The 27092-nt window shown below is 53.7% G+C and overlaps 7 protein-coding genes across 7 annotated transcripts; 5 read left to right on the top strand and 2 right to left on the bottom strand.

Moving 5' to 3' along the window:
• Positions 1–147: 147 nt before the first annotated feature.
• Positions 148–1143, top strand: PODANS_3_7750 (uncharacterized protein; the record flags this gene model as incomplete). The annotated part of the gene is made up of 4 exons (XM_001909543.1): positions 148–203; positions 289–296; positions 541–723; positions 779–1143. 4 exons carry the CDS (start codon positions 148–150, stop codon positions 1141–1143), a joined length of 612 nt encoding a protein of 203 aa, XP_001909578.1.
• Positions 1144–1713: 570 nt separating this feature from the next.
• On the bottom strand, positions 1714–4399 carry PODANS_3_7740 (uncharacterized protein; the record flags this gene model as incomplete). Its single annotated transcript, XM_001909542.1, has 2 exons — positions 1714–2478; positions 2561–4399. 2 exons carry the CDS (start codon positions 4397–4399, stop codon positions 1714–1716), a joined length of 2604 nt encoding a protein of 867 aa, XP_001909577.1.
• A 493-nt stretch (positions 4400–4892) lies between these two features.
• On the top strand, positions 4893–6214 carry PODANS_3_7730 (uncharacterized protein; the record flags this gene model as incomplete). Its single annotated transcript, XM_001909541.1, has 3 exons — positions 4893–4930; positions 5005–5173; positions 5225–6214. The coding sequence occupies 3 exons, from the start codon at positions 4893–4895 to the stop codon at positions 6212–6214; spliced, it is 1197 nt and encodes a 398-aa protein (XP_001909576.1).
• Positions 6215–8824: 2610 nt separating this feature from the next.
• PODANS_3_7720 (uncharacterized protein) lies at positions 8825–12022 on the top strand (the record flags this gene model as incomplete). Its single annotated transcript, XM_001909540.1, has 2 exons — positions 8825–10755; positions 10810–12022. 2 exons carry the CDS (start codon positions 8825–8827, stop codon positions 12020–12022), a joined length of 3144 nt encoding a protein of 1047 aa, XP_001909575.1.
• Positions 12023–14236: 2214 nt separating this feature from the next.
• Positions 14237–16957, top strand: PODANS_3_7710 (uncharacterized protein; the record flags this gene model as incomplete). The annotated part of the gene is made up of 2 exons (XM_001909539.1): positions 14237–16828; positions 16892–16957. Coding segments are annotated over 2 exons (2658 nt in total), but the record flags the coding sequence as incomplete, so codon positions are not given.
• A 2415-nt stretch (positions 16958–19372) lies between these two features.
• On the top strand, positions 19373–20944 carry PODANS_3_7700 (uncharacterized protein; the record flags this gene model as incomplete). The annotated part of the gene is made up of 4 exons (XM_001909538.1): positions 19373–19426; positions 19515–19607; positions 19692–20841; positions 20901–20944. The coding sequence occupies 4 exons, from the start codon at positions 19373–19375 to the stop codon at positions 20942–20944; spliced, it is 1341 nt and encodes a 446-aa protein (XP_001909573.1).
• A 3582-nt stretch (positions 20945–24526) lies between these two features.
• Positions 24527–25545, bottom strand: PODANS_3_7690 (uncharacterized protein; the record flags this gene model as incomplete). Its single annotated transcript, XM_001909537.1, has 5 exons — positions 24527–24727; positions 24833–25060; positions 25132–25179; positions 25236–25359; positions 25535–25545. 5 exons carry the CDS (start codon positions 25543–25545, stop codon positions 24527–24529), a joined length of 612 nt encoding a protein of 203 aa, XP_001909572.1.
• Between the last annotated feature and the right edge of the window lie 1547 nt (positions 25546–27092).

Below are 27092 nucleotides of genomic sequence, written 5' to 3'. Positions count from 1 at the left end.
GAGCCGATATCTGCAGATTCGAAAAGATTCAATCTTCCGAGAATTTTGCAGCCCTGCTCAACCTTCGACTCCCGCCGCGAAATATCCACCATCGACCGGCATCACGAACAATTTTGCTAACCCGACCTCACAACAGAAACCGGCAAGATGGGTATCTCTCGTGACTCTCGGCATAAGCGCTCCCACACCGGTGCCAAGCGGGCGTATGTTCAATCCCCTTCCTTTCGTCCTCCTGGCTGGTGTCGATGGAATCCAAGATGGCGGTTGCTAACTTATCTCGTGCTGCAGTTTCTACCGTATGTCCTAACTTCCTCCTCCCGTTTCCTAATCATAATACATTTGCCCCTCGACATCTGGGGGCACTCGAAGGTCCGCATGGAGGTTCCTGTGGTGGTTCACACACTGGGTGCTTTTCTTGCTTCTCGAGAGGAGCGGAGAGGTGGCTGTGTCGTGGGCCGTCACAGGAACTAGCAACCCATCGCGTTCTGAGCCTGTCATCGCACACTAGGAATGAAAGCAATTTCTGACAGTAGCGAACAGGGAAGAAGAGAGCCTTCGAGCTTGGTCGCCAGCCCGCCAACACCCGTATCGGTGCCAAGCGCATCCACACCGTCCGCACCCGCGGTGGTAACCACAAGTACCGCGCTCTTCGTCTCGACTCTGGTAACTTTGCCTGGGCTTCCGAGGGTACCACCCGCAAGACCCGTGTCATCGTTGTCGCCTGTATGTTCTTCCCAAAATCTGAAGACCTTGAGTTTCAGACACTGACCTCTGCTAGACCACCCTTCCAACAACGAGCTTGTCCGCACCAACACCCTGACCAAGTCCGCCGTCGTCCAGATCGATGCCGCTCCTTTCCGTCAGTGGTACGAGGCCCACTATGGCCAGCCCCTCGGCCGTAGACGCCAGCAGAAGCAGGGTCAGACCGTTGAGGAGGTGAAGAAGTCCAAGTCTGTTGAGAAGAAGCAGGCTGCCCGCTTCGCCGCCGGTGGCAAGGTCGACCCCGCTCTCGAGAAGCAGTTCGAGGCCGGTCGTCTCTACGCCGTCATCGCCTCCCGCCCCGGCCAGTCCGGCCGTGCCGATGGCTACATCCTCGAGGGTGAGGAGCTCGCTTTCTACCAGCGCAAGATCCACCACAAGTAAGCGTCACGCTTGCGTGTGAGGACAAAAAAGGACAAATAGGGTCTGAGCTCGGGTTCGCGTCGGTTTTCCCGCATGGTGTTCTTGTCGTTTTAGGGCTGCCCATCTGCATTCGCCGGTAACAGGCACGGCGCGGGGATATCGGGGATATAGGGCAATGGAAAATGATATACCCACCAGTAGAGCGGTTCGCGCGAATAATCGAGCCAGGTCAAGCCATTTTTGTTTTGTGCCGTTGCTGTCTTGTGTGATTTTCTCTTGGTGATTCTTCCTGTTGTGAAGTTGCAAGTGTCTACTTTGTTTTGAGTTGATAGATTTCAAGACAGGCTTGATTGGAAATCAACTGTCTATATATAAATTAGTCTTCAAGAGCCAGGCTAGAGCAACTCCTCCCTCTACGAACTATCAACACGGATTTCTGACTAGCCAAATACCGAGACGGGCCCTTGATGAACACAAACAGAATCTTTTATACCATGCTTCTACTCGAACAACAGATAACTAGATACCCAATGCAATTCAATATCCATCATTACTCATGTTCCCATCCTTCTTCTCTTTTTTCCGTCTCTTTCAAAAGTCACTCTCATCCCCACTCCCAAACCCTCTGTGATTATGCGTCGACATCCGCCCATCACTCCTACTCCTGATTTGTTTCCCCACCCTCTCCTCGCCATACTCCCTGATCTTCTCCCCCAGGACGGTCCGTCCATACCTCTCGGCAATCTTGCCCGCCGCCTCAAGCATCTTCCCAGACGTGTCCCTCATGAGCTTGACAACCTCCAGCGCGCGCATACCCCTCTCCTCACCCCCCTCCCTGCACTCCACTGCCAGGAGCTGCAGTAACGTTTTATCAATCTCCAACGAAAGCCTCGACCGCAGCGCGCGTTGCGAGGCGGTTGATTGCGTGGCGTCTAGCAGGTCGTCGAGCTGGGAGGCTTGGATACTCTTCAGCATGAACCCTTGGATCAATTTATCACTCTCCCCGGCCGCGTCGTCCTCTCCATCCGAGTCTGAGGATTGATCGAGCATCATGTCATCGTCGTCGTTGGTGGGTTTTGACTTTTTAGGTTTGGGCGGTCCAGAAAGCGGGATGGAAAACTCGAATTCGGAGAGTAAAGGCCGGGGAAAGTAAGGGTACTGGTCCCCTCCTTTTAGGATGATGCAATGGAATTTATTGTCCGCCACCGCGATGGGGAAGTAAGATTCCTTTTTTCGGCCCGAGGCGAGACGTGGGAGGAGGGAGGTTGACAAGAGGGGAACCCAGTAGGCGCGGGAGGGGAGGCGCCAGTGGAGGAGGGTTAGGAGGGTTCCTGTTGTGTCGTATATACATGGGTCCTATTACGCAAAGTTAGAAGGGCTGGATGGTGGGAAAAAAAAAAAAAAAAAAAAAGGGGGGGGGGGGGGCGGAGGGCCTTACGCCAACATCGGAAAAAAAGACTGATTTCAACGAGGCACCGTCCGGCAAGGCGACAATGTCTTCGTTTTGGCAGATTTCATCCCGCTTGATGTTGTAGATGGAGTACAAGAGCCTGGACATCCCGTCCGCGCCTACTGGGCCGTTGCCAATCGTCATGATGTAGTCGTTCCATCCCGCGCAGGTGACCACAGGGCTAGACTTGGGGCGGTAGACTCGGTAGGGAATCCCAAAGAGGGTGTACACCCGAACGTAATTCGCCGTGGTGGTGACAGTAATAAAATTCTCGCCTAGGGCCATGGCCAACACGGCTTCACCCTTCGGCAGGGAAATCCGCCAGTCGTTTCTCTGCGTCCAGGTCTCGTGGGGACGGTAAAAGACCACAGCTGGGGCGTCGTCTTTTGGTGGGCAGGAGAACAAGGAGCCCGTGTTGGTGAGGCAGGCTTGGTCGTAGAGGAACGTGTCGGTGAAATGGAAGTCGCGGTGGAATTCGTGGTCGTAGAATTCGACCGTGACGGTGTGATGGCTGTCTTGGTCGACGGTCCAGATGAAGCCTATTAGGTTGAGGCAGAGGTACTTTCTGTTGCCGCGCCAGGGGGTGGAGCCGGGTTGGAAAGGGGGGTGGTGTTGGAGTTGGAGGGCATAGTTGGCTCGTTTGGAAGGGGGTTGGCCGTCGGTGGTGTCGTCTGCGGGACGCTTTCGGCCGGTGTTGAGCGCATAGCCCGCACCGTCGTCGTCCACAACAAAGTCATCCTCCTCTACTACGTCATCATCAAGGAGGTCGTCGAAGCTATCTGGCGTACCAGCTCGGGGACGGCTAGGAAGAGGTTGTTTGTCGAGGCCATTGGAGATTCCTTCAAGGGGGTCGTGGATAAAAGGGGCCGGTTGCCGGGGGAGCTTGAGCATGGAAGCAAACTGCTCCGAGACAAACTCTGGGCTGATGAACACTTCTCCATTAGAGGTAGTGAAGGAGGCCAGGTTTTTGGTTGGGTGCCAGGCGATGTCGACGACGTTGGGGTACTCATATCTGGCGACCACGCTCTGGTCCTTGGTGGACCAAATCAAGAGCTTCCTGTCCTTGCCGGCTGAGGCAAGCAACGCTCCGTTGGGAGACCAAGCAAGAGCCGTGACATCCCCCTCATGCCCGTTGGAAAACACCCTTTGCTTCTCCCAGTCATTCTTGGACACAACCTGAATATCCCTCGTAGGCGTGGGCACCGCAAAAGCACGGCCATCAGGGTGCCAGACCACCTTGGTCGAGGCCTCGGAGTCGGTCTGCACCCTGCCAATGACACCGTCCACCTTTCGAATAAGCTCGGGATGATCCGCCGTCAAAGAGTAAATGTAGATGATCCCATTGGTACATGAGACCGCAAGCATGGTGCCCTTGGGGTCGAACGAGATATGCTTCGTCTGCTCTCCATGCTCCTTCAGCGTAAGCAGGTTCGTGGTATCCTCCATGTTGACCAGCTTGACCGTAAGCTCGTCACTAGCAACAGCGCACCACTTGTCGTCTGGAGAGAGGGCAACATCGCGAACTGGGAGACTTGTCCGTGTCAGGAGGCGGTCAAACATGTTGGTCTCGAGCGAGTAGTAAGCGAGAGTGCCATCTTCCGAGCCGGCAACGAAGAACTTGTTGCTTGTTGATACCGCAACATTTTGTTCCTGGCAGTCGTCCACATTGTCAGGCTCGCCGTCTGAGCCGGTCTTGTACACACGAATGGTATTGTTGGAGCCGACAGTGACCAGCTTTGTTCCGTCTGGAGTGTAGGCGCATTTCGTGGTGCCCGAGGTGTGGGCTGGGCGAGCCCTTGGTCGGGATGCGATGACCGACGACGCCATTGTGGTGTTTACTCTGAGTCGATCCGTTCTATTATCGCATAGATGAAACAGTAACTCAGCAGAGGTGTACTTGTCGTCGTCGTAGCAGTCCCCTGTGGATATTCAACTGACGGGGATGTTTGAGCAGCTGGGCGGTGAAAGTTGCGCCCCAGGAGAAACATCCGCTGAAAAGGAGACGCGTCTCACCGCGTTTCAATTTAGCGGTCGCGTTTCGCTGCTGTCGTGCCCCGCCTCAATTGGCCCGTGTCCCACTTACACTACACCACGCATCAAGCACTGTCAGCTGTCACGGCCTGGCATTTCCATCCCCTTCTGTCGGGCATGCACTGATCCACTGGTGACCACTGATTACACTATCATGAACTGAAGGCAGCAGAATATACATCTTCCGGGTGGCCAGGCAGCTGTATTTCCAGATCTATAAGTCAGGGGCTGTTTTCCTCTTCTTTTATCTCCTTTTTCCCAGTTCAAAATCGATAACCCCGCAGTCAAGATGCAGTCCTCAGACCCAGGTCACTTTTTCGAGACAGAGTGAGTTATCCAAACTGACAGGGGCCCCTATTCGTGAGTGTTTGGATCACGAGCTAACCTATACACCAACAAAGTGCAGAGCAGGCCACAAGGCAAAGAAGGGCGGCCAAGTCTGGCAACAAATACGGCAACCCCATCGTCTTAAAGTCCAAGATCCTCGCAGCTGTGCTGGACCCCAGATCCCCGTCTTCTGCTGTCTTGGTTGCCGAGTCTGCAGGAGCTGTGAGGAGGGTGGACTTTGAGGTAAGTGATTGGATTCCTTAGCAACCCACAGCATATGCTGATAGTGAACAGGATCCTGAAAACACCAAAACAGTCTATCGCGGCCCAACAACACCAGTCAGCTGTGTCACCGTCGGAGGCTCAAACAACGGGACACTCTTTGCTGGTGCCTGGGACAAGTCAGTCTGGTCTTGGGACTTGGACACCAAGACACCAGGGAAAAAGTACATCGGCCACGCAGACTTTGTCAAAGCAGTCGTCTGCGCCAGGCTCCGAGGCAAAGACATCCTCATCAGCGGCGGCGCCGACAAGAAGATCATCGTCTGGGACATCACCTCCGGAGCCCGCCTCCACACCCTCAAAGACGATGTCGTCAACATGCTCAGCATCCAAGACCTAGCCGTCGACCACGCAGCCTCAACCGAATCCGAAATCTCCCTCATCAGTGCCAGCAGTGACCCGCATATTCGACGGTGGAAGATTCGGACCGACGGCTGGGAGCAGGTGGTCGAGGAGCTGCCCAATGCGCCCGGCACGGAAAGGCGGACAATTTTGGAGCACGAGACAACCGTCTACAAACTCGTACTCGACCAAGACGGGGACGAGGTCGACTTGTGGACGTCGAGCGGAGACGGGACGGCCAAGTGCCTGTCGAGGATAAAGAACTTCAGCTGCGAGGACAGTTTTCAACATGGGGATCATGTTCGCGCTGTGGCTGTCACGGACCAATGGGTGATCACGGCTGGGAGGGACGAGGACATCAAGTTCTGGGATCGGGCTTCGGGGAAGCTGTACTGCTCTCTGCTGGGGCACTATGATGAGGTTACTGAGCTGGTGCTCTTGAAGAATGCCAAGGGGTCGGCTGAGAGACTTTGCAGTGTTGGTATCGACGGCACTGTTCGGGTGTGGCCCTTGGCAAAGGCAGGTCTGGACACTTTGGTTGAAGAACAGAAGAAGCCTGTCGCGGAGGAAAAAAGGGAGGAAACTAAACCCGAGGGCCTGCTGAGTGCCGAAGAGGAAGCAGAGCTCGCTGCCCTGATGGAGGACGACGATGAAGAATAGAAAGTACCTCAGGCTTAGGCTCGGGCACGCCACCCTGGCTTGCAGTTCGTATCTTTTGCCCTCAGACACTGTGTTCCTGCGTATTGCTGCGGGTTGCTCTTCCAGACCTGCTTGTTTCAGTGTTCCCGTCGTTCTACAAGTGGTTCCTGGGACGCCACCGGGTTTGATTGCGCGTGATTGCAAGGACTGAGCGTGAGCTGCATGTTTCCGCTCAGCTTGACGGGAGGCTGCGTAGAGGCGTGCTATTCGAGACGGACGGAAGCGCCCTGCGAGGTTGGTCGGTGATAATGAAATTTCAAGGCAACACCATAACAACTTGGGAATATCTCGGGGCTTGCCAGCTATATTTCCCCGGAAATGGCCGAAAGCCATGATTATTGACGCCACTTCAGGTGTATGTATGTATGTCTTGGAGCACTTGCATTCATCAGCAAGTTGTAGAGAATGGACATCGGCCGAGTCAAAGGAAGCTGGCTGGCTGAATGAGATGAAGTTGCATTAGACGTAGCCCCCGAGCCTTGCCGGCAGTTGGTACGGCGTAGAGAGACTAGAGCCATCAACAGCGCCTCCGGAAAAAAGCAAGGATAACGGGGTGTCAGAAAAATAAATTGCCGTTTGTCACTAGAAGAGTCATGTCTGGAGGAACATCTTGGGTACCGTGGGACGAGGACTGAGTGTTGTTGACAACCCAAATCTGTCGAACGATTGGCGAACCACTGGGAGATCAAAGCTGGGAGGAGAAGGGGTTGGACAGCGGTACGTCACTATTTTTACACGGGATGGAGGGCCCATCCCCGGATCGGGATTGCCCAGAAGCGCTATCTCACGGTGGGTCAGCCCTGCCTGACTGGACAAAATATTGGGCGGGGGAGAATGGCTGACGATCATGGCACCTTTGTCTACCCTGTACAAGGAACCAAGTAGGCCTTTCGGTCAATCAAGAGGTCTTCAAGTATCTTGAGGAGAGAGTGATGCCTGTATTTCAAAGTGTGCCAACTGTTCTTGGAGTGTAGCTATGAGTTGTTATGTATCTGGCTTACTTTGCTGTGCCATTGTTTTGTGGAAGAATATCCGTCACACACACTATGGAACCCTCCGTTTTTTTAGTCAAATCCCTGCATGGAACTAGCCTTGTTTCTCCTCATGTCAGACACTTCATCAACATCGGTTCACACATCGGTTCACCCAAGCCACCCACCCATTCTCGCAGCATGTGGTGATTGCTTGCATATTGTGTAAACTGAGCTGATCTTTCCCCCTTTTTCTTTCTGTCTGACCAAGCTACCTACATGCAGCAGCCTCCGCAGCAGCAAGTATGATGGTGGCGTGGCATTGTCTCTCACTCACAACGACATATTCCTCCTTTCACAAACGCTGTTCCTGGTGATAAAAGTTGAGAGTTGGTGTGCGCACACTAGGCAGGTCTGCAAGAGGCGCTTACAGAGACCCGCTCCTCCCAACAAGGTCTGAATCCCTCACACAACATTGCTAAAGGTGTTTCGAAGTCATGTTGGCACCCGACTGAAGGTCCGAAGGCCGGAAGAGACGTTGTTCTTCGTTTATGCTCCTCGGCATGAGGGCCGAGGAGGAAAAAAAAAAGGGTGGTACGTTGTCCGGACCACCGTATGTGGTGCAATGGAAGCGAAGCATCCAAGAGGGAGAGAAGGCCAGAAAGAAAAAAAAATACCTCAGTAGTTATGGAGAACGGAGAGATATGTCTGTCAGATTTGACTGATACCCAAAGTTGATCCTTCCCAGCTTCCATTGGTGTTGGTTTGTTGTTAACATCCTGCTATTATGGATATTAGCTTCACCGAACCCCGTCCATGACTGGTTGGACTGATGGGTAAATACTCAAGTTTATTTGTTCCCTTCCTCTGTTATTTTTTTCAAGCCCGTTTCCATCCCACACCACTTGGGAGCAAGCCCCTCCTCCTGATGCTTCTATTTTGGCTGCCGTTTGCAAGGCGCAACCAAGTGGCACTGGTGCTTCCAGGCTGGCAAACCCCCAAAAATTCTAGAAAAAAAATAATAAGCCTCCGTTTCAATTCACTAGGAAGCTGGGGAAAACCCAGGACTAGGACGCTACGGTTAACCGGTGGTGTTACCCACATGAGTGAGTGAGCGATTCTGGATACCCGCATCCACTTCATCCAGAGTCTGGCCCGCCCTTGTCTTCTGTCTGTCTGCTCTGCGACTTGGCCCATTTGCGACCCAATTCTTTTTTTTTCTATCTCGAGTAAGCCACCCCCTCCTGTTCTCGTCCTCCTTTACTTTTTACATCGCTTTATTTCCTCAGGTGCATTTGCAATGCCCGAGCCTGGTCTCTCTTGATTTTCTTCTTCACAAGCCACCGGCTGTCTAAGCGACATCATTGTTGGTTGTTGGGCGCACAGCAGGTATAAACCAACCCTTACGACTTACGAGCATTTCTTTCCGCTTTCTCTTTCTTCTCTGATTGCCAGGCCAACGACGAGAGAACATACCTGGTACTTCCTTGGAGACGGGCTGAGCATGCTTTATGGCCGGGTCGTTGCTGCCATCACCCTTCAGACGACAAGATCCCACGGCGAATAATTCAGAGAAAATATTCTCGACGACGACAACAAAATGGCAGAATCGACAGGCTCGCCAGAGCTCAACGGCTGTCTGGTGGCATTGGAAGGTCCAGCAAGACTGGTAGCGACCCAGTTGCGCCTTCTGCCCACCTCACCTCGCATCCTCATCCTCCCCGCCCTCCAACACTACCTCGGCAACATCAACAAAGACGACTACCCTGACGCCACCCAGCTCATCCACAGGGTCCATGTCGCCGCCCAAAAACGACATGCCGAAGCCCAAGAGTTCCTGCAGCAATCCACACCCGAGGAAGGGCGCATCGTGTTCACACACGGGGGCACAGTCGGAGCCCACGCGCTATGTCTCTCGGCGATCAGCAAGCAACAAACCAGCGGCAACGTCGAGGAGGCAGATCTGGTGTTTTGCCAACTGGCTAGCAAAGGTGCTGCTCACCTTGCTAGGGAAGCCTCACGCCGTTGCGCCAAGAACCACGGTCCTTCGGTAGCGGCCTTGGAGAAAGTCAAGGTTGTTGCTGCTAGCCCGAGATCTGCCGGTCTAGTGCCGCGACCGTTGCGTCTCAGGAATGCCACGCCATCGTTGCCAAAGGAGACTGTGCTTGTCCAGCAGGGAGAACGCCACAGTCCGTTTGAGGACCCTGTGACCAGGGCGATGAGGGCGGCGGATTTGCTGGATAGGGAAACGGCTTTTTTGCAGCCGGCGGGTGGTATCAGTGAGGTTGATATGACGGTCAGGATTGTGGAGATCAGGAAGAGGAAGGTTGTGAGGAGGAGCATGAGCTTGTCGGTGGTGGACTCTGTCGCGGGGAGTGTAGTGCTGGGGGGATCTAAGGGGTCGTCGTCGTCAGCGGCTTCGAGTGACGGGCGCGATAACAAGAACGGGCTTATTACGTCGCCTTGCTCATCTTCTTGCGGAAAGACATTGCCATCAAGCACCCGACGAACGCCTCTGAGGATTGAGATTCCGTCGCCTCTTATTAGGTGGACTGGAATCAGGGAGGAGCCGCCGCCCCCCCTTGCTGAGGGGGACCAATCCGACCCGTCGTTTTCTTCTCGAGGGTGTCGTGTTGAAAATGAGAGGCCACGGTCGGCAGATGACAAGCTGACGTTTGAAAATAACTTGACGAGCCTTGGGAGGCATTTGGGGGTGGACCGCGATGATGACAACATGGGAGGTTACCACCGCTTGGGCTTGTTTGAGCAGTGGGGCCGAGGTCACAACGCCAATCTCACCACCGAGCCACCACCGTCCGATCACGAGAGCACCGCCGCCGCCGCCGCGACCGAGACCGACAAAACATTTGAACCGGTGCTGCCGCTGAGGGAGGATTTGGTAATCCATCTTTCTACACCCCAATCGGACGAATCGCTGGATTTGGTATTTCAGGGCTTTCAGAGAGGCGATTATACGGATAGGATGCCGGTTCGGACCACCGCCGCCCTTGACTCGGGGGTTTTGGAGAAGGGGTATGATAATACGAGGAGGATACTGGAGAGTTTGAGCCCGGGGGCTTTTGCGGAGGCGGCGGGTGATGGGAGGAAGCAGAGTTGGGTTAATGGTGGGTTGGTTCACGGGTTGCCGACGCCGGGGCATTCGCCGACGCCTTCGGAGGCGAGGCCGGTGAGTGCGCTTGAGGGGGGTCAGCGGTTTTGGAGTTTGCCGGTTGGGGAGGAGACGTCGGTTGTGACGCAGAATTCGCTGAGGTCCATTCTTACTTCACAGTGCGCGCAGACGCGGACGGGGCGGCGGCGGCCGAGGTCGTCGGGGGATGGGTCGGTGACGGATAGCATTTGGGACGAGCTTTCTGTGGTGAGCCGGTATGTGAGGAAGGGCAAGGTTGACATGATGTTGGGAGTGGGTGGCGAGGTTGGGGTGAGCAAGGCTCGACTTGATGAGGTGGTTCAACTACTTGAGAAGCTCGGTTGCAAAGATGGTGTTTCTAGGACTGGGCGCGTGAGCCTGAGGTACGGCTCCCCCAACTTCTAACCCGTCATCTATCAGTTGCTAACCCTACACAGAGACCTCATCGGCGCCGCAATGCAAGCCTACACCGCCCAACCACTCTCCAAGCAAACCCAAGCAAACCCCTTTTCAGACCGAGCAGTCCTCGCGGCCTTGATAATCCCCTACATCGAACGCTACCTCTGCTCCCGCCCTCAAGTCCGGTTCCTCCTCATCGAATACCCCTCCGAACACCTCGAAACCATCCTCGCAGTCCAAAAACTCATGGGGAACGAAATCATGAGAATAGCCGGCGTCATCAACGGGGACGCCTCGGCGCTCAACCGACCCTTCTCCCCACCGCCCAGCATTGAAGTCTACAAATCCTCCACTGCGCCCATGTCACAAGAGGACTTTGGGAGCATACTCGAAGCACTGCTCGGCTCCCCGTCATTCACCCAGGCGGATTACATCCTCCCTTCTGTAGCCAGCGAGGCGGACACGGCCACGTTTCTTGCGTCGGTGCAGAAGCAGCTGGTGTCGGTGTCGGATTTTTACACGCCACCCAAAACGCCGATCAGCGAGGTTGCGAGACCGGGGGAAGGGACGGGGACAAGGAAGCAGGTTTATCCGGCATTGATCATCAAGGCGGCAAGGACGCAGACGACGGAGGAGTATCAGCAGCAGGGGGAAAAGGTGAGGCATCATTCTATTGCCAGCTCGGGGTTGGACACGCCGCCTGCGTCGCCGGCGGAATCGTTTTGTCCTAGTGGGTTGCGGCCGCCGGTTTTTAGGGATTCGGCGGCGCTGTCGCGGGGGGCGATGTCGCCGAGGGATATGACGCCCGGGTCGAGAATTGTGACTCCCACACCGAGGAACATGACGCCGATCTCGAGGAACATGACGCCGATCTCGAGAAATGTGACGCCTGTGACGATGCAGAGCCCGCATCCGTTGACGGCGCAGAAGCAGATGGAGCGGGGTGGTGGGTGGGGGAGGCCGAGGGGGCAGGCGGTTCATCTTGGGGGGCAGGGCTCAACAGGTAGGCCGTATGGGTTTTCTACGGGGACGGCGTCTTCCCAGAGTTTGAGCCATAATGGTGGGAATAACAACCGGTTGAGACAGGTGGCTACGCTGAGTCACCTGCCGGTTACGTCGTCGTATGATGAGGAGGATTACGGGGAGTTGGATGAGGAGGAGAGGAGGTTGATGCCTATGTATGGGAGGCGGAGGGGGAGTGGTGGTGGGGGGGATGGGAAGAAGGCGCTGAAGTGGTTGGGGTTGGCTTGATTTTTTTTTTTGTTTCTGGGTATGGGTAGGAAGGGGGGAATGCATAGCGACTGGGTTTCTTTTGTGTTTTTTTTTCCGGGCGTTATTTGGTTAAAGGTGATCGGATGGGTAGATGGTCGTTGGGCTTGGGAAGGGAAAGGGGTGATACCACGAGCTTTTTTCTTTTTGACTTTTTAGATTGGGAGGGTGTGAGGGTTCCGACAGGACTGGACTGGACACATCACAGAGGAGGTGATGAGATGCGAGTTGGACAGCTGGATCTGGGTGGCCTGTAGAGGGTACTACTGTATTGCATACTACTAATAGAGAAGGAGAAGGTGGTGAAGGGTGACTTTCATCCAGAATTACAATGTTTGTTTTGTCCCTTGTTTTTCATGTTCAACATGGTTTTCTGTTTCATAGGGTTGAACCCAGACATATTTGCGACTGATGAAGCTCTTGAGCTTTGAGACTCCAGATATCAAAAAATATATATATTTAGAACATCGTGGGGATTCCCTGGTTTTATCTGTGCATTGCCCTGTCAATATCGCAAAGTTTTATTTCCTTTTTTTTTCCGTCCTAATTAACGCTGCGGAGACGATACATATGTATATCCTCGCAAGGCAGATTTATGTGAGATTTCAGTTAATGCGAACTGAATGTTTTACCAAATCTCGGGTCATCCGGGGGTGGAATTTGCTCTCGCTTCTTTTTCCTACATGACGTGAATGGAGTCATGTTGAATGAGGTAACGTTAGACTAGTTTCGCATTATGGTAGTTTGCAGCTGTCAAAACTGTTTGCTTTGCTGTTCTGTTGGTGGACGACGTCTGCAACAGAAGCCGGTTGGAACATTCTGATTCGAGGTAAGGAAGAAAAGATCGGACGATGCAGCTCCGCCTGTGAGGGTGATCTGCACCGGGAGAGGCGTTGGAACGGTTGGCGATCCTGTGGAAGGACAGAAGAACTGGAAACGAGCAGCCCCCAACCAAAAGAGGAAAGGGCTGAAACGATGAAACGAAACGTTCGGAAGGGGTGGAGGTGAGGTGGTGTGTGACTTCGGCGGTACCGTGGCCTATGAGGTGGTGAGGGGGATGGCGGAGGTATCGCCAAGGTAGCGCTTATCCTTAGCTGCGTTTTTTGGGGTGATGCTTGTTCTTGAAGACATGGACAGATGTGAAGACGAGGGAGGGTACGGAGTATATGCGGTTTGATAAGGAGGAGAATGAATAGATTGTGCAATAGGTTCTTTGTTGTTAGTTGCCTGTAGGTGTTGGATATGCAGCAGTGTGGTGCGTACGGATGATGGATGGCTGAGCCAAGAAGGAATTGGAACAGCTGTCAAGTCGAGGTATGGGAACCGTGTTTAATGGCGTGGGTGTCGATTAAACGCGAGAAATGCCATTTATTAGACAATTACCACAAGATGACCGAGGTGTGGAGGTTGAAGTTCTGAAGCTGTGGTCAGCTCGTGAGCAGTGCCCCCGTTGGTTAATGTCAAGGAGATCGCCTGTTGAGAGGGGCCCCCCCATGCCCCCCCACAGCTGGCAACCTAGGCCCCCGTTTTTAGCGGAAGCCTCGATTGGAAATAAGGGGCTCCGTCCGGGCAGGCGCAAACGAAGCGCTTCATTCCAAAAAAACCACCTGAACACTTTTCCTGATCTTACTCCAGCAGAGAGAGAGGGAGAGAGAATCCATACAGTTTTTTTTCTTTTTTCTTTTTTTGCTCTCCTGTTACGACGACTTCTTTTTCACTTTTTGACGAAGGACACCTCAACCAACGGTTTTCCCTCTTGACACGAGACACTGCTGCAACAACGATTACCCAAATCATCCACCCCGGCGCTCGCCATCTAGAAAGTCGATTCCATACGGATATCCACCCCCTTTTTTTGTTCATGGCCACAAAGCTGCGCGCGTGAGCAAACTACGACAGCATCATTCCGACCTCGTTTCGCCGCCGATTATAGAACGTGATACGACAACGCCGGTGAAGGGTGACGGAACAAGGAGAGGGTTGCGCCGGCGGTAAAGGTCACCATGTCGACAGCCATCGAGGAGACGATCAAGTCTCCTGTCGTGGAGGAGAGGGAGGAGCTGCAACAAACGCCGCTTTCTCCCGTAGCGGACCAAGAAACGGTCCAAACCCCAAAAGCACCACCACAGCAGGAGCAGAGGCCGCCATCAAGGGACTCGGACAAGGACACGGTACGTCGACTTTTTCGCCTGCTGACGGGAGCTGGCTGGTCTTGCATGGACCACCCCAAATCTCCTCCTGCCATCTCCCGATGACACCGTCACACAACCTCAATGTCGTACTAATCATTTGTTTTTTTGCAACGAGCAGGACACCTTTGAAGATGCCGTCGAGTCGGGCGAGACAGGTTCGGTCCGGTCGTTGACCAAGCGACAACCGTCCGTGGTCACGCCCCTCACCGTGGAGGAGGAAACCGAGTCCGACTACGAGGAGCCTCAGTCCCCAGTTGCTCCCGCTCGGCAATCTGTGCTCAATGTCGATGGGCCCGCCGATGTGGTCGAAAAGCCGGAATCCCCGACGACGAGCGACCACAGAATATCGCGCCGTTTCTCCCGTGTCTCTGAAGCTTCTGCCGGCTCTCTCGACAACGTGAACCTAGACGACGATTCAACTCCAACGGCCGCCACCCAACTAGCCAAAATTGCCGCTTCCGTCCCCGCTGCTGCGGCACCAGCAGTAGCTCAGGAGGTTCCCGTCCCGACCAGCCCCGAACCTGCCATCGCAGAGAAGCCCGCCCCTGCCCCGGAAAAGGCTCACACTGCCAAAACTATGTCTTTTAGCAGCATCAGCATGCCCTGGGATACTCGGTCAAAGAGCCCCCCGGCTGCGCCGCCCTCGCCAAATCCTCCTTCGACTGCTGCTCCCGCGCCGACTGGTCGGAAGTTCAACAGCCCCTTTTCATGGCTTTCGAGAAGCTCGACCAAGGTTGAGACACCTGTGCCACCAGCACCTTCCCCGAGGAGGAATACGGCTAGCTCGGTCGCCACCATGACGAGCAATCCGGAGATGATGCTGAGCAAGCTGGACGAGGATGACGAGACTAGGGCGATCGGGTCGAGGAACAGCTTGAAGGATCGGTTCAAGGCGCTGCGGATGAGGGAAGAGGCTGGGATTCCTGGTATGAATGGGGACGAGGAGAAGCAAGGTGATGAGGACGGCGATGCTGATACTGTTTCGATCCCGAAACCACCGCCCTCGCCGCTGCCGCAAAGCCCGAACCGGAATCTGGCTCCGGGCACTGTCTCGGGTGTCAATGCCGGGCCTTCTGCCATGACCGACACGCCGGTTGATTGGGATCTTTGGCAGGCCGTTGTCTACGAGGGTCCTGCGGCGGTGGCCCGGACGAGTGCCGAGGAGCTGAATAAGGCGATTGCTACCGGCATCCCGAGCGCCATCCGCGGTGTTATTTGGCAGGTGCTGGCTCAGAGCAAGAACGAAGAGCTCGAGATAGTATATCGGGAACTTGTTGCTAGGGGCACTGACAAGGAGATTAATGGCATCACCAACGGGAGCACCAAGGACTCGGCCTCGTCTGCCTCGTCGGTCAACTCCGAGGCTGGCTCTACCGGTGGTTCTTCGCCAACCGATAAGGAGACTGACTCTATCAAATCCGCCGCCGCTGCTGCCGAGCGCAGGAAGAAGGATAAGGAAGATCTTGCTCAGCTTCAGAAGCTGGAAAAGGTCATCAGGAGGGATCTGGGTGCTCGAACAAGCTACTCCAAGTACGCTGCCGCCCAAGGGCTCCAGGAAGGCCTGTTTGGCGTGTGCAAGGCGTATGCGCTGTTTGACGAGCAGGTTGGGTACGCGCAGGGCATGAACTTTTTGATCATGCCGCTGCTCTTCAACATGGCCGAGGAGGAGGCCTTTTGCCTGTTGGTCAGGCTGATGAATCACTACCAGCTGCGGGATCTGTTTGTGGCGGACATGCCGGGGCTGCACCTGAGGCTGTTCCAGTTTGAGAGGCTGCTGGAGGATCTGGAGCCGGCACTGTACTGCCACTTGCGGAGGAGGGGGATCACGCCGCACTTGTATGCCACGCAGTGGTTCTTGACGCTGTTTGCGTACCGCTTCCCGCTGCAGCTGGTGTTGAGGATTTATGACTTGATCCTCTCGGAGGGGCTGAGCGCGATCTTGAGGTTTGGCATTGTGCTCATGCAAAAGAACGCGGCGGCGCTGCTGGGGATCACGGACATGAGCGCCCTGACGACGTTTTTGAAGGACAGGCTGTTTGATTTTTATATTGATGCCACCCCGTCGACGAATTCGATTTTGGAGAATGGTTTCTTTGGGAGCAGCAGCAGCAGTCTGGACAAGGAGGTTTACCGGGCGGATCAGCTGGTCAGGGATGCGTGCGAGGTGAAGATTACGCCCGAGGTGCTGCAGGCTTACAAGGTGGAGTGGGAGGAGAAGACGAGGGCGGAGAAGGAGAGGGAGCAGGAGCTGGAGGGGTTGAGGTCGGCGAATGCGAGTTATGCGAGCAGGGTGAGGCGGTTGGAGGAGAGGATCGAGGCTCATGATCGGGAGCAGGCGGAGCTGGCGACGGATTTGGTCAAGACCAAGGTGGAGAATGAGGAGTTGAAGGATGAGAATGAGAGCTTGAGGGGGCAGGTGAAGGAGTTGAGGATTGTGATTGAGAAGCAGCCCGAGGAGCTGGAGCAGGCGTGGGAGTTGGAACGGGGGGATTTGATGAAGAGGAATGAGAAGGTGCACGAGGAGAATGAGAGGTTGGAGAAGGAGTTGAAGGACTTGGAGGAGGAGCTGGTGGCTACCAAGGTGCAGTATGCTGAGGTGTGTTGTTGCCTTTTACTATCCACTATCGACGACTGATGATGCTAACGTCTTTGTGACTAGGTCAATTCTCAACATGAGACCCTCAAGCAAAAGTGGAAGGAGTTGAAGAAGCAGTTTGATAACTAAGCATGGCATTTGGCTTCGAGGAGGGGGGGGGAGGATATATGTATTAAGGGTGTAACTCAGAAACACGTTCACATTGTTGTAAAGGGATTGAGGAAAGGGGGGCATATTCGAGGGGGTTAGGGGGTCTGGTTACCAAAGAACTGAATAACATAGCAAAGGCGGGTTATTATGCATAGTAGTTGTCAAGTGGGTGGACGGAGTTTTTTCTTTTATCATCCAACGGCTTGCAGCAGAGCAGCATAGAACTGATGGCTGCGGCCTGAATGGGACAATATCAGCAATTGTAGCTTGGTTAATCTGGTGCTTTTGCAGCGGTCAAGTATGAACTACAACAACTGGTCAAGCTCCGTTCTCAAGGCAGCTTGGTACAACGGCACATTAGACATCGAGGAATAACTCAGTCCTCCTCCTCATCCCCCTCCACAGCAGCCCCATCTCCATCACCACCCCCCTCTGTCGTAGATGCCTTTCTCTTCTTTTTCTCATTCTTCTTTTTCTTTTTCCTTTTCCTTTTCTTCTCTCCGTCCTCCCCGTCCACCTTTTCTTTTCCATTTATCGTCGGTGGTGTTACCTCCTCCTCTTTTTCGTCGTTCCCAAGCACATCCTCCGTCTGAACATCTCCTTCTACACCCTCCTCCTTCCCCTCCACAGCCGCAGCTGAAATACCCTTTTCTTCACCGGTACTGACAGGCTTAGGCTCCTCAACCCTGACCTTCTTCTTCCTCCTCCCTGCCGGTTCCGGCTCCGCTACCCTCCCCCTCTTTGTCTTGCGTCCCAGCCCCCCCCTCCCGACCTCATCCTCGGATTCGCTCTCTTCCTTCTTGCGTTTTGCTTCCTCTTTTTGTCGCAAGGCGTTTTTCCCCAGGAGTTTTTTCTTGAGGTCGTCAGTTGCGAGCTGTTGGGCTGTGGGGAGGGGTTTGGATGAGGAGAAGCCGATGCCTTGATTTGGTGGGGGGATGTAAGATAGGTCCGAGTCGGTGTTGCTTTGGGGAGGGGGTTGGTGGCGGGAGGTGGAGGAGAGTGAGGACTTGGTTGTGGGAGCTTTGCGGTGGTGGGAGATGGAGGAGAGGATGGAGGAGTGAGATTTTGAGATGGAGATGGAGAGGGTGTTGAGGAGGGAGGTGTATTTGTCTTTGGGGAGTTTTGGGTCTTGAGGGGGGGGTTCTGGTTGGGACATGGTGATGAGTTTTGGGGGTGTTTTGGGGGGGGGGGGGGGAGAAGAAGGGGTGAATGTGGGTTTGTTGATGAGGTTGGTGACAGTGAGGTTGGTGATGGTGAGATGGTGGATGTGAAATGATGGATGTGAATATGCGATTGACGAAAGCTCATCAAGGTGTTCAAGGTGAGCTGTTATCGGAAATTATTTTTGGCTTATCGCTGGGGAGGGTTTGATTGGTGGTGGGGTGGAAGGTGGGATTAAGGCGGGCTGCGGTAGGTGCATAGCCTTGCGAGGAATGCAGTGGTTGGAGCTATAGATATGCAGGTATTGAATTTATAGATGGTTTTCTCAACGATACATTCTCAGTGGGAATAGACTGTTCTTTTCCAGGTATGTTGAGAAGCCTATTTCACATCACTGCTGACCATGTAAATAGAGCACATCAAAACTAAATTGGAGACTCATGATGACTTGCGGCTAAAGCCTCATCCTGCCTTCAATGACATCTGTTTTCACCCGGCTCTCATGTGACGTGAAAACCGAAATGGTTTGACAAGGGAAACTAGTATGATCCTTGGTGGCAGATCATGGGAATGAAACCGGGATTCTCAAATGCCATGATTCAGTACCGGCGTCCATCGCTCTCCACGGGGAAAGTGACAGGTGTGGGGAGCTTCCATCTGGTCCGGGGACCGTTCTTCAAGTTCAGGGCGCTGATGTCATTGGTTATGGTTCATCTCATAGCTTTCTGGTATGGGAAGGTATCGTCTGTATACCACACCGCGATGCTCGCGAGTGGTTTGGGATATCAACTGCAGGCAAATCAATGCCTTACGAGATAGCATACCTATTTATATATCGAAGCGGCGGAAGTCGACTCCCGCCTCGCGTCTCCGTACGCCGAAAATCTAGATCGGGCACGGGCCGGCCACAGCGGGTCTGGCAGGTGTCGGCTCAACCTCTCGGCAGCTCAGGCGGCGGTCAGCAGCCAGCCATTGGTTCGGTTATTCCCGGACCTATCGCAGACCAGGTGCAGCTCCCAGCAACCTGTTCTTGGCTGCCCAGCCCGCCGTCTGTTGGTTGGCTCTGCCCCCCTTGGAGCGTCATTTCGAAAAGTGAATACAGGGTCCCCAAATTGACCAACGTCGACTTTTATCATCGACATAAACCCATCACAACGCTTCGCTGCCTTTCCTACCGAAGCACATCTCCCCTCCTCCTCCTCCTCCTCCTCCACACACCCACAACCACACATCATGTTCAGACTCGGTCGCAACCGCGCATTGGCCTCGGCCTTTGCTGCCCCCAAGGTATGTCGTTGCGCCAAATAGATCCAGCAGCGCAAACGGTGAAGACGGTGAACCTGAAACTGATCTGTCTCTGCCCGCTTCTTCACAGACTTCCCCCGCCCCCAGACTTCCCAGCTTCGCTCAACAACAAAGGAGAGCGCTCAGCATCCACGAATACATCTCGGCCGACCTCCTCAAACAGGTGAGACATAGCAAAGAGTGGACCCCTCGAATTGGTCCCTCATCGCAGGAGAGAAGAATCATCCCGCTGATCTCGGTCGAATAGTATGGCATCGATGTCCCCAAGGGCGCCGTCGCCAAGTCTGCCGCCGAGGCTGAGGCTGTCGCGAAGTCGATCGGCAGCGACGACATGGTCATCAAGGCCCAGGTCCTCGCCGGTGGTCGTGGCAAGGGTACCTTTGATAACGGCCTGAAGGGCGGTGTTCGTGTCATCTACTCCCCCACCGAGGCCAAGATGTTCGCCGAGCAGATGATCGGTCACAAGCTCATCACCAAGCAGACCGGTGCTCAGGGCCGTCTCTGCAACTCCGTCTACATCTGCGAGCGCAAGTTCGCCCGCCGCGAGTTCTACCTCGCCGTCCTCATGGACCGTGGCTCCCAGGGCCCCGTCATCGTGTCCTCGTCGCAGGGCGGCATGGACATTGAGGGTGTCGCCAAGGAGAACCCCGATGCTATCAACACCACCTACATCGACATCAACGTCGGTGTGACGGACGAGATGGCCCGCGACATCGCCGTCAAGCTCGGCTTCAGCGAGCAGTGCGTTGACGATGCCGTCAAGACCATCCAGAACCTCTACAAGATCTTCCTCGAGAAGGACGCCACCCAGATCGAGATCAACCCCCTCTCCGAGACTTCGGACCACAAGGTCATGTGCATGGACGCCAAGTTCAACTTTGACGACAACGCCGAGTTCCGCCAGAAGGAGGCCTTCGAGTGGCGCGACACCACCCAGGAGGACGCCGATGAGGTGCGCGCCGCCGAGTCCGGTCTCAACTTCATCAAGCTCGACGGTGACATCGGCTGCCTTGTCAACGGCGCCGGCCTTGCCATGGCCACCATGGATATCATCAAGCTCAATGGCGGCCAGCCCGCCAACTTCCTCGACGTCGGTGGTGGTGCTACCCCCGCCGCCATCAAGGAGGCTTTCGAGCTCATCACCAGCGACCCCAAGGTCACTGCCATTTTCGTCAACATCTTTGGCGGTATCGTCCGCTGCGACGCCATTGCTCACGGTCTGATCAACACTGTCAAGTCGCTCGACCTCAAGATCCCCATCATTGCCCGTCTGCAGGGTACCAACATGGAGGAGGCCCACCGTCTGATCAACGACTCGGGCATGAAGATTTTCTCTATCGATGACTTGCAGAACGCTGCCGAGAAGGCGGTGCAGCTCAGCAAGGTTGTCAAGATGGGTATGTTTCTCTTGCTCTTTGAATTTGCCAAAACATCAACTGACATGTTGGTTTTACAGCTCGTGACATCGATGTCGGCGTTGAGTTCACTCTTGGTATCTAAAGTATGTATATATCCTAAACACTAGGCGGTTCCTAGCTCGGTTCCTAAAGGGTTGATTCAAATAGACTGGATGGGAATGGAAAGGGGGGTCGACGGTTGGTTTTCAAAGGGGACCAGGCCACACTTGTATTTTGTTGTTCGTCTTTTTTTGCAAAGTATGTGTTAACCACACCATTTTGTGTTCAGAGCGTTCTCTTTTTTTTTTTTTTTGAGGGAGTGGGAGAAGAAGTGGTAATTTGCATGACCTGCTTTTGCACATTGGGTTGGGGAGGGGCAAAGGGGGGTCTGGTGTGGAAGGGAATGGCATAGAGTTACCTACAAATGGTATTTTTCGTTGTCGTTCATTTTTGGCTGTGTACATATGCTGTTGAGAGATGCCTGTGTGACTGGGGTGGGAATGATTGGATGTAAGGCATGCCATGTCTTTGGAGGGGGGGCATAGCTGATGTTATATGATCGACAGATAACGACCAACAGACATGCCACATTTTCCCATCTGACACTGGGGGGGGGATCTTTTTTGCCGTCCCAATTTGAGAGAATTCGGTCTAGATCTTTCTGCTGATTTGGATACTACCAACGAGATATCGATATTAACTGCGGCCGAGGCGCTTCACAGGACGCGGGGACGTGGGATGCCAATGGGTCGAGAGCGCTCTAGAATCCGGGGTAAATTGGTAAAAGGACTCCCCTCACTTGAGGAAAGACGGGTGGTTTTGTCCGTCTCGTTGGGATGAGGGGGCTGGTGGTTGAGGTGAAAATGCGGGGAAAATAAAAACTTGGGGTAACTTTCTTGTTCAAGGTAGGATGGTGAGATTTCTTGGGTTTGGGGGCTTTTTGTCAGGCCATTCACCGCTGGACCGGTCGGGCGGAATGGTGAGTTCCAAGCTTTTGAGGGAGAGGGGAGGGGTGAGGGGGGGGGATTTTTGGTGTTGTAAATTCACGCAAGAGGTTGAAGGGGGGGTTGATGTTCACGATGGCGGAGATGGTGAATTTGATGGTGTTGTAGATAGAAATGATGATATCGATAAGATAACTAGGACTTATGTAACAAATCTTACTGTGGATTTGATACCAGCTTCGATATATAACAAGACTTGTCATTGGGTACTGATGGGCGACTGATAGGTAACTGCTGTGGCTAGATGTGGATGGGGTGGGTGGTGAGTGTTAGTCGAATGACTTTGCCTTTCTTGGCAAGAAGTCCAAAGATGCGGGCGACACTCGGGATGTCGCCAAATGGAGGAGGGTTGGTTTGGAGTTGGGTTGGGCGGGATTTGATTTGGGGTGTGCTGCATGTGCTTGGACACACACACACACACACACACACGCTCACACACGCACGGCTGGACCTGCATGGGATGAATTCTGTCCTCTTATATATCTTCCCCTCATATCCCTCCCTTCTTTTTCGGAGTTCGGTTTCTCTTTTCTCTTCGACATTCGGGAAAAAGTGGCAAAGGGCTTCATCACTTACACGGACTTGTTATCCACCTCGAGATCCAGTGTGCCAAGAGGAAGACAGGGACTGGTGTTAGTCACGGATGCACCTACAACCCTGGAGGTGTTAGTCACTGTGCCACGTTTAACCCTTGGCCTGAGCGCAGGACTCATCTTTTCAGGTCTTTTCGAAGAACTATATAACTTGGGTGAAATCGTCTTATTTGTTGTTTTATCCTTCCATTATACGCTTCTCAGACTATCAGAAAGTCTCTCAAAGTTTCAAGAACACCAAGAACACCGTTCCTCAACACCACACCACACCTTCACCACCCACTCCTCACTCAAGGAAGATACAAGGAACACCAACTCGAAAATGAGCTGCCCCTGCTCCCGCTGCTTCAACGGCCTAGGCCACCACTACTCCCCACCACAAACCCAGCCCCAACAACAACAACCAAGATCACCCTACGGCAGCACCAGCAGCTCCCTCCTCAACAAGCTCAAGAGGAAAACGAGCATCTCCAGCATAGCCTCGAGCACACCACTCCTCAGCAGCTCATCCCAGAAGTGAGAGCGGCCATGGTCAACAATTTACAGAATGAGACCACAGCATGCACCGGGTCATGAAACGGAAAGCGACCGGTCCCCACCAATGAACCACTTCACACTGGCTTCCGTCGGATTCACACAAAAACACAACACCGCTCGTAACTTATACCACACCACAAACACCACTCTTATATCAAGCGAAAGGAGCCCAAAGAACCAACAACACAAAAAGTAAACAACAACCACCAAACATGACATCCGCACCTTGTTAGGGTTGCGGGCGAAGACGCAGAAGAAGGCGACTATCAAGCAACGACATGATCTATGTGTGTGTGAGTGAGAGTGAGAGTGAGAGAGAGAGAGAGAGAGAGAGAGAGAGAGAGAGAGAGAGAGAGAGAGAGAGAGAGAGAGAGAGAGAGAGAGAGAGAGAGAGAGAGAGAGAGAGAGAGAGAGAGAGAGAGAGAGAGAGAGAGAGAGAGAGAGAGAGAGAGAGAGAGAGAACAGACAGGAAGTGATACCCAAAAAGCAGGAGCGAGGTGTTTTCTTTTGCTTACTTTTCTGAAATTTCATGAAGCGTTTTGGGTATAGTTTGGAACTGGTTTATGAAGATATGATTTTGGACGCATTGTCGCTGGAGGATTTGCGAATGTTTATCAAGAAGGAGTTCTTCCATTTTTTAAGGAGTTTATATAGCAGCGTTTCTCTAGGGTTCAGTTGGTATCCAAGAAGTCTTTGAACTGTGTTCGTAAATGCAGTATCGAGTGTTTCGTTCCAGTGAGCATTTGGTTAGAAGGCTAAAACCGGTGACAATTATTTTTCTTGTGTACCGATTTCCTCATTGTCTTTACTGTTCTTCAGTCTTCTCAAAGCTCGTCATCGGTTGAAAGAGCACAACACGAGTATTGCATCTCAATAAGCCGCAGGAGCAAAACAATACCTGCGGTCACATTCACACACACACACAAATCACATGGATAAGCCAGAGTTCCGTATTACTTAGACAAAACCTAGCCATGTAATGAACCCTTGTTATGCCCAAACTCAAATCAACAAAACACAGACACAGACAGGACCTGACGCACATAAAAAGAGCTGTAGTAGGTAGTAGCAATGGCAGAAACACGACATCAAAGGAAATTAAAAGAAGAAAAAAAGGCCCAACCGCAAACCTCCCTATTCAGTACTGTTCCTGTTTGGGTCCGCCCACCCCTTTCCCGTCCTGCTGTGCGCCTTCTGGGCCGTGCCAAAGAGTTATTAACCCCCTTGTGGTATGTCCTTTGCCATTTTCATGCTGGCGTTCTCCTCTGCGGCTGTCTAGGAGTCATACCTGAAGTCCAGCCAAAAAGAGCCGCGTAGCTTCCCATGGCGAATTCCAAACCACTTCCTAAGAAGCGTAACTTGCCCAACCAACAACAGCCCGGCATAGATTCCACACGGAGTAGGTAGACAGACAGACAGACAGACAGAAAACCTTCCCTCACACACGGCTCCCGCAGATCTAACCATATCCGGCCCATCCGATGCAAGAAAACCGTCCCAACGCCCCAGAAACAACAACGGCGCACAACGCTAAGGAGACAAAATTATCGTTTAGCAACAGCCACCGGACTGGTTGTTGGAGACACCCTGTCCAGGCGACACGTTGACGTTCGCCTTGGTGTTGTTGGTGGCAATGCTGCTGCCCATGCGCTCCTTGATCTGGCGAGCCATGGTCAAGAAAGCCTGCTCGACGTTGCTGGCGTTCTTTGCTGATGTCTCGAGGAATGGGATGCCCAAGCTGTCGGCAAATTCCTACAAAACGCCACGGGTCAGCACGATGCACACCTTGTTGCTGCGGGGGCCAACAAGGTCCCGAGGCATGTGATCCCGACAGTTGCGGGGAAATGTGAGCCTTACCTTTGCGACTTGGTAATCAACCACCTTCTTATCCGCCATATCGCTCTTGTTGCCAACCAGGAGCTTGTTAACGCCCTCGGTGGCGTACCTGTCGATTTCTTGGAGCCATTGCTTCACGTTGTTGAAGCTGTCCATATCGGTAACATCGTAGACGACGCAGATGCCGTGCGCGCCACGGTAGTATGAGGATGTGATTGTGCGGAAGCGTTCTTGGCCGGCAGTATCCCACTGTAGCTTTCGAGTTAGCCGGTGCTGCTGTTGCCTATCTTTCTCTTCCGGGGGGGGGGGGGGGGGCATACAATCTGGAGCTTCACGGTCTTCCCGTCGAGTTCGATCGTCCGGATTTTCTGTATACGGGTTAGCCGCTGCTGGTGGGGTTTCGGTTGTTTTTGGGAACGCATACGAAGTCAACGCCGATCGTGGAGATGTAGGACTCGGTGTAGGTGTCGTCGGCGAACCGCAAGAGCAAGCAAGACTTTCCGACACCGGAGTCTCCGATGAGGAGGAGCTTGAAGAGATAGTCGTATCTGGTGTGACGTTAGAAGGGGCTGTACGCAAGGGACTGGCCGTAGAACTGCAGGGGCGTGGCCAGTAAGACAGTCGTGGGAGAGACACTCTGACAGAGGCGGTGGTTAGCAGGCAAACAAAGCGACAAGAGGGCGGCAGACGGCAGGGGTCGGTGGCTTGGGCTCGACTCACTACTCGGGATTCATGGTGGGCAGCGGTGATAGCGATGGGTGGATATCAGGATGAGGAGTCGGCTCGACGGTGGTGGTGGTGGTAATGGTGATGATGGAGGGGCTCGGGGTACGGTTCGCGCCGACAGCAGTTGAGAGAAGGTTGATGATGTGTAGAAGGCAGCAGGTCGGTCGGCGTCTCTTGGAAAGGCTGCGTCAGGGCGTCAGAACAACTGGGGGTGGACCCAACTTGATTGGACCGCTGGAGACAAAACGCAGGGGCCTACTAGGGGGCGGCTCACGTGATGCTTATCGGCTGGGCGGTGTACTCGACACCACTGTATCATGCGTACCTATCAACTGTTGATCGCGAGCAAAGACGGCGGAATGAGCAAGGCGATGAGCAAGACGAGGAGGTGTTGGTGGAACGAACATAAACTGGGGGCTTGTATCTTTTCAAATAAATATTTTCTGGAAGAAAGTTACAGTTCTGTGCCACCGTCAAGTGGGCTGTCTTTCTGGCCTGTCTCTAATTAAGTCTTAGACAGCGGGACCTTCCCAGATGGTTGCCGCCTGACTGATATCGTCATCAGCTGCCAGAACCCAAAATATTCCGCCCGGTCAGGAGTTGCTCTTTTTTCTATGGTTTCCAGCGCATCTTTACCGAGCTTGCCGTCGACTGACTTTCCACATGGCCAGCGGGACGAGATGCTGGCTTCTTGGGGCGTGCCGTTGTATGTCTCGGATGGCACCATCAGTGCGTTTGAGCCACATCACAAAGCACACAAGCCATTCTGTTCTGCCTCTACATAGATGTGATACAGAGGCCAAAGAGCGTCCTGTGAGACTTCCATGATTCCAATTTATTTCTTAAGGTCTACAAAAAGATTATCTCTCAGACATGACATGTTGCATCTCTCACTTATCGTCTTATCCGGGAGCCCCGCTCCGAGCACAGCGCCAGGACCACATGGCAATGGAGTGTAGCGCCGACAGCCGTTCATCGCCAGCGCCGCAAAAGAAATTCGGACACTGACATCATTCCGACAAGCACCACCATCCCGGCACAATCCGTCTTCTATACTTTACGCCGCCAGCAGCACTCACCGATCGAGGACTATAATATCACTCTGCCATATCCAACCGTCAATGTCTACACCATCAAGAGCTCGAGCTCTGCGATCAACATGCGCATCAACACCATGGACAGCTCCCGCAGCTCCCACAACCGGTAGACAGCTCCAGCAACCCTCAACCTCACCACCACAACCACAACCACAACCACCATCCCAACTACCACACCAACCTCGCCCCCTTTCAACAACAGTACCGGCCCAACCCGCAGTGAACTTCCACTCCCACCCCCCGCTATCCTTCCCCTCCTCCGCAGACCCGGACCAAAAACCCCCAGACAAAGACCGCAAAGTCAAGCTCGGCAAAAGTGAGCCACTTCCCCCTTCCTCTCCCCCTTTTGTTCCCCCAGTTCATACTAACATTGTCCCCTCCCAGCCCTAAGAACCCTCCAATCCCACCTCCCCACCATCCTCCTCTCTCCCCTCCCCCAAGACCTCCTCTCCCCCTTC

Source organism: Podospora anserina, chromosome 3, assembly GCF_000226545.1.
Source record: "Podospora anserina S mat+ genomic DNA chromosome 3, supercontig 2".
NCBI classification, from domain to species: domain Eukaryota; kingdom Fungi; phylum Ascomycota; class Sordariomycetes; order Sordariales; family Podosporaceae; genus Podospora; species Podospora anserina.
The sequence above is the reverse complement of the archived record's forward strand: the minus strand, read 5'-3'. Positions and strand labels throughout refer to the sequence as shown.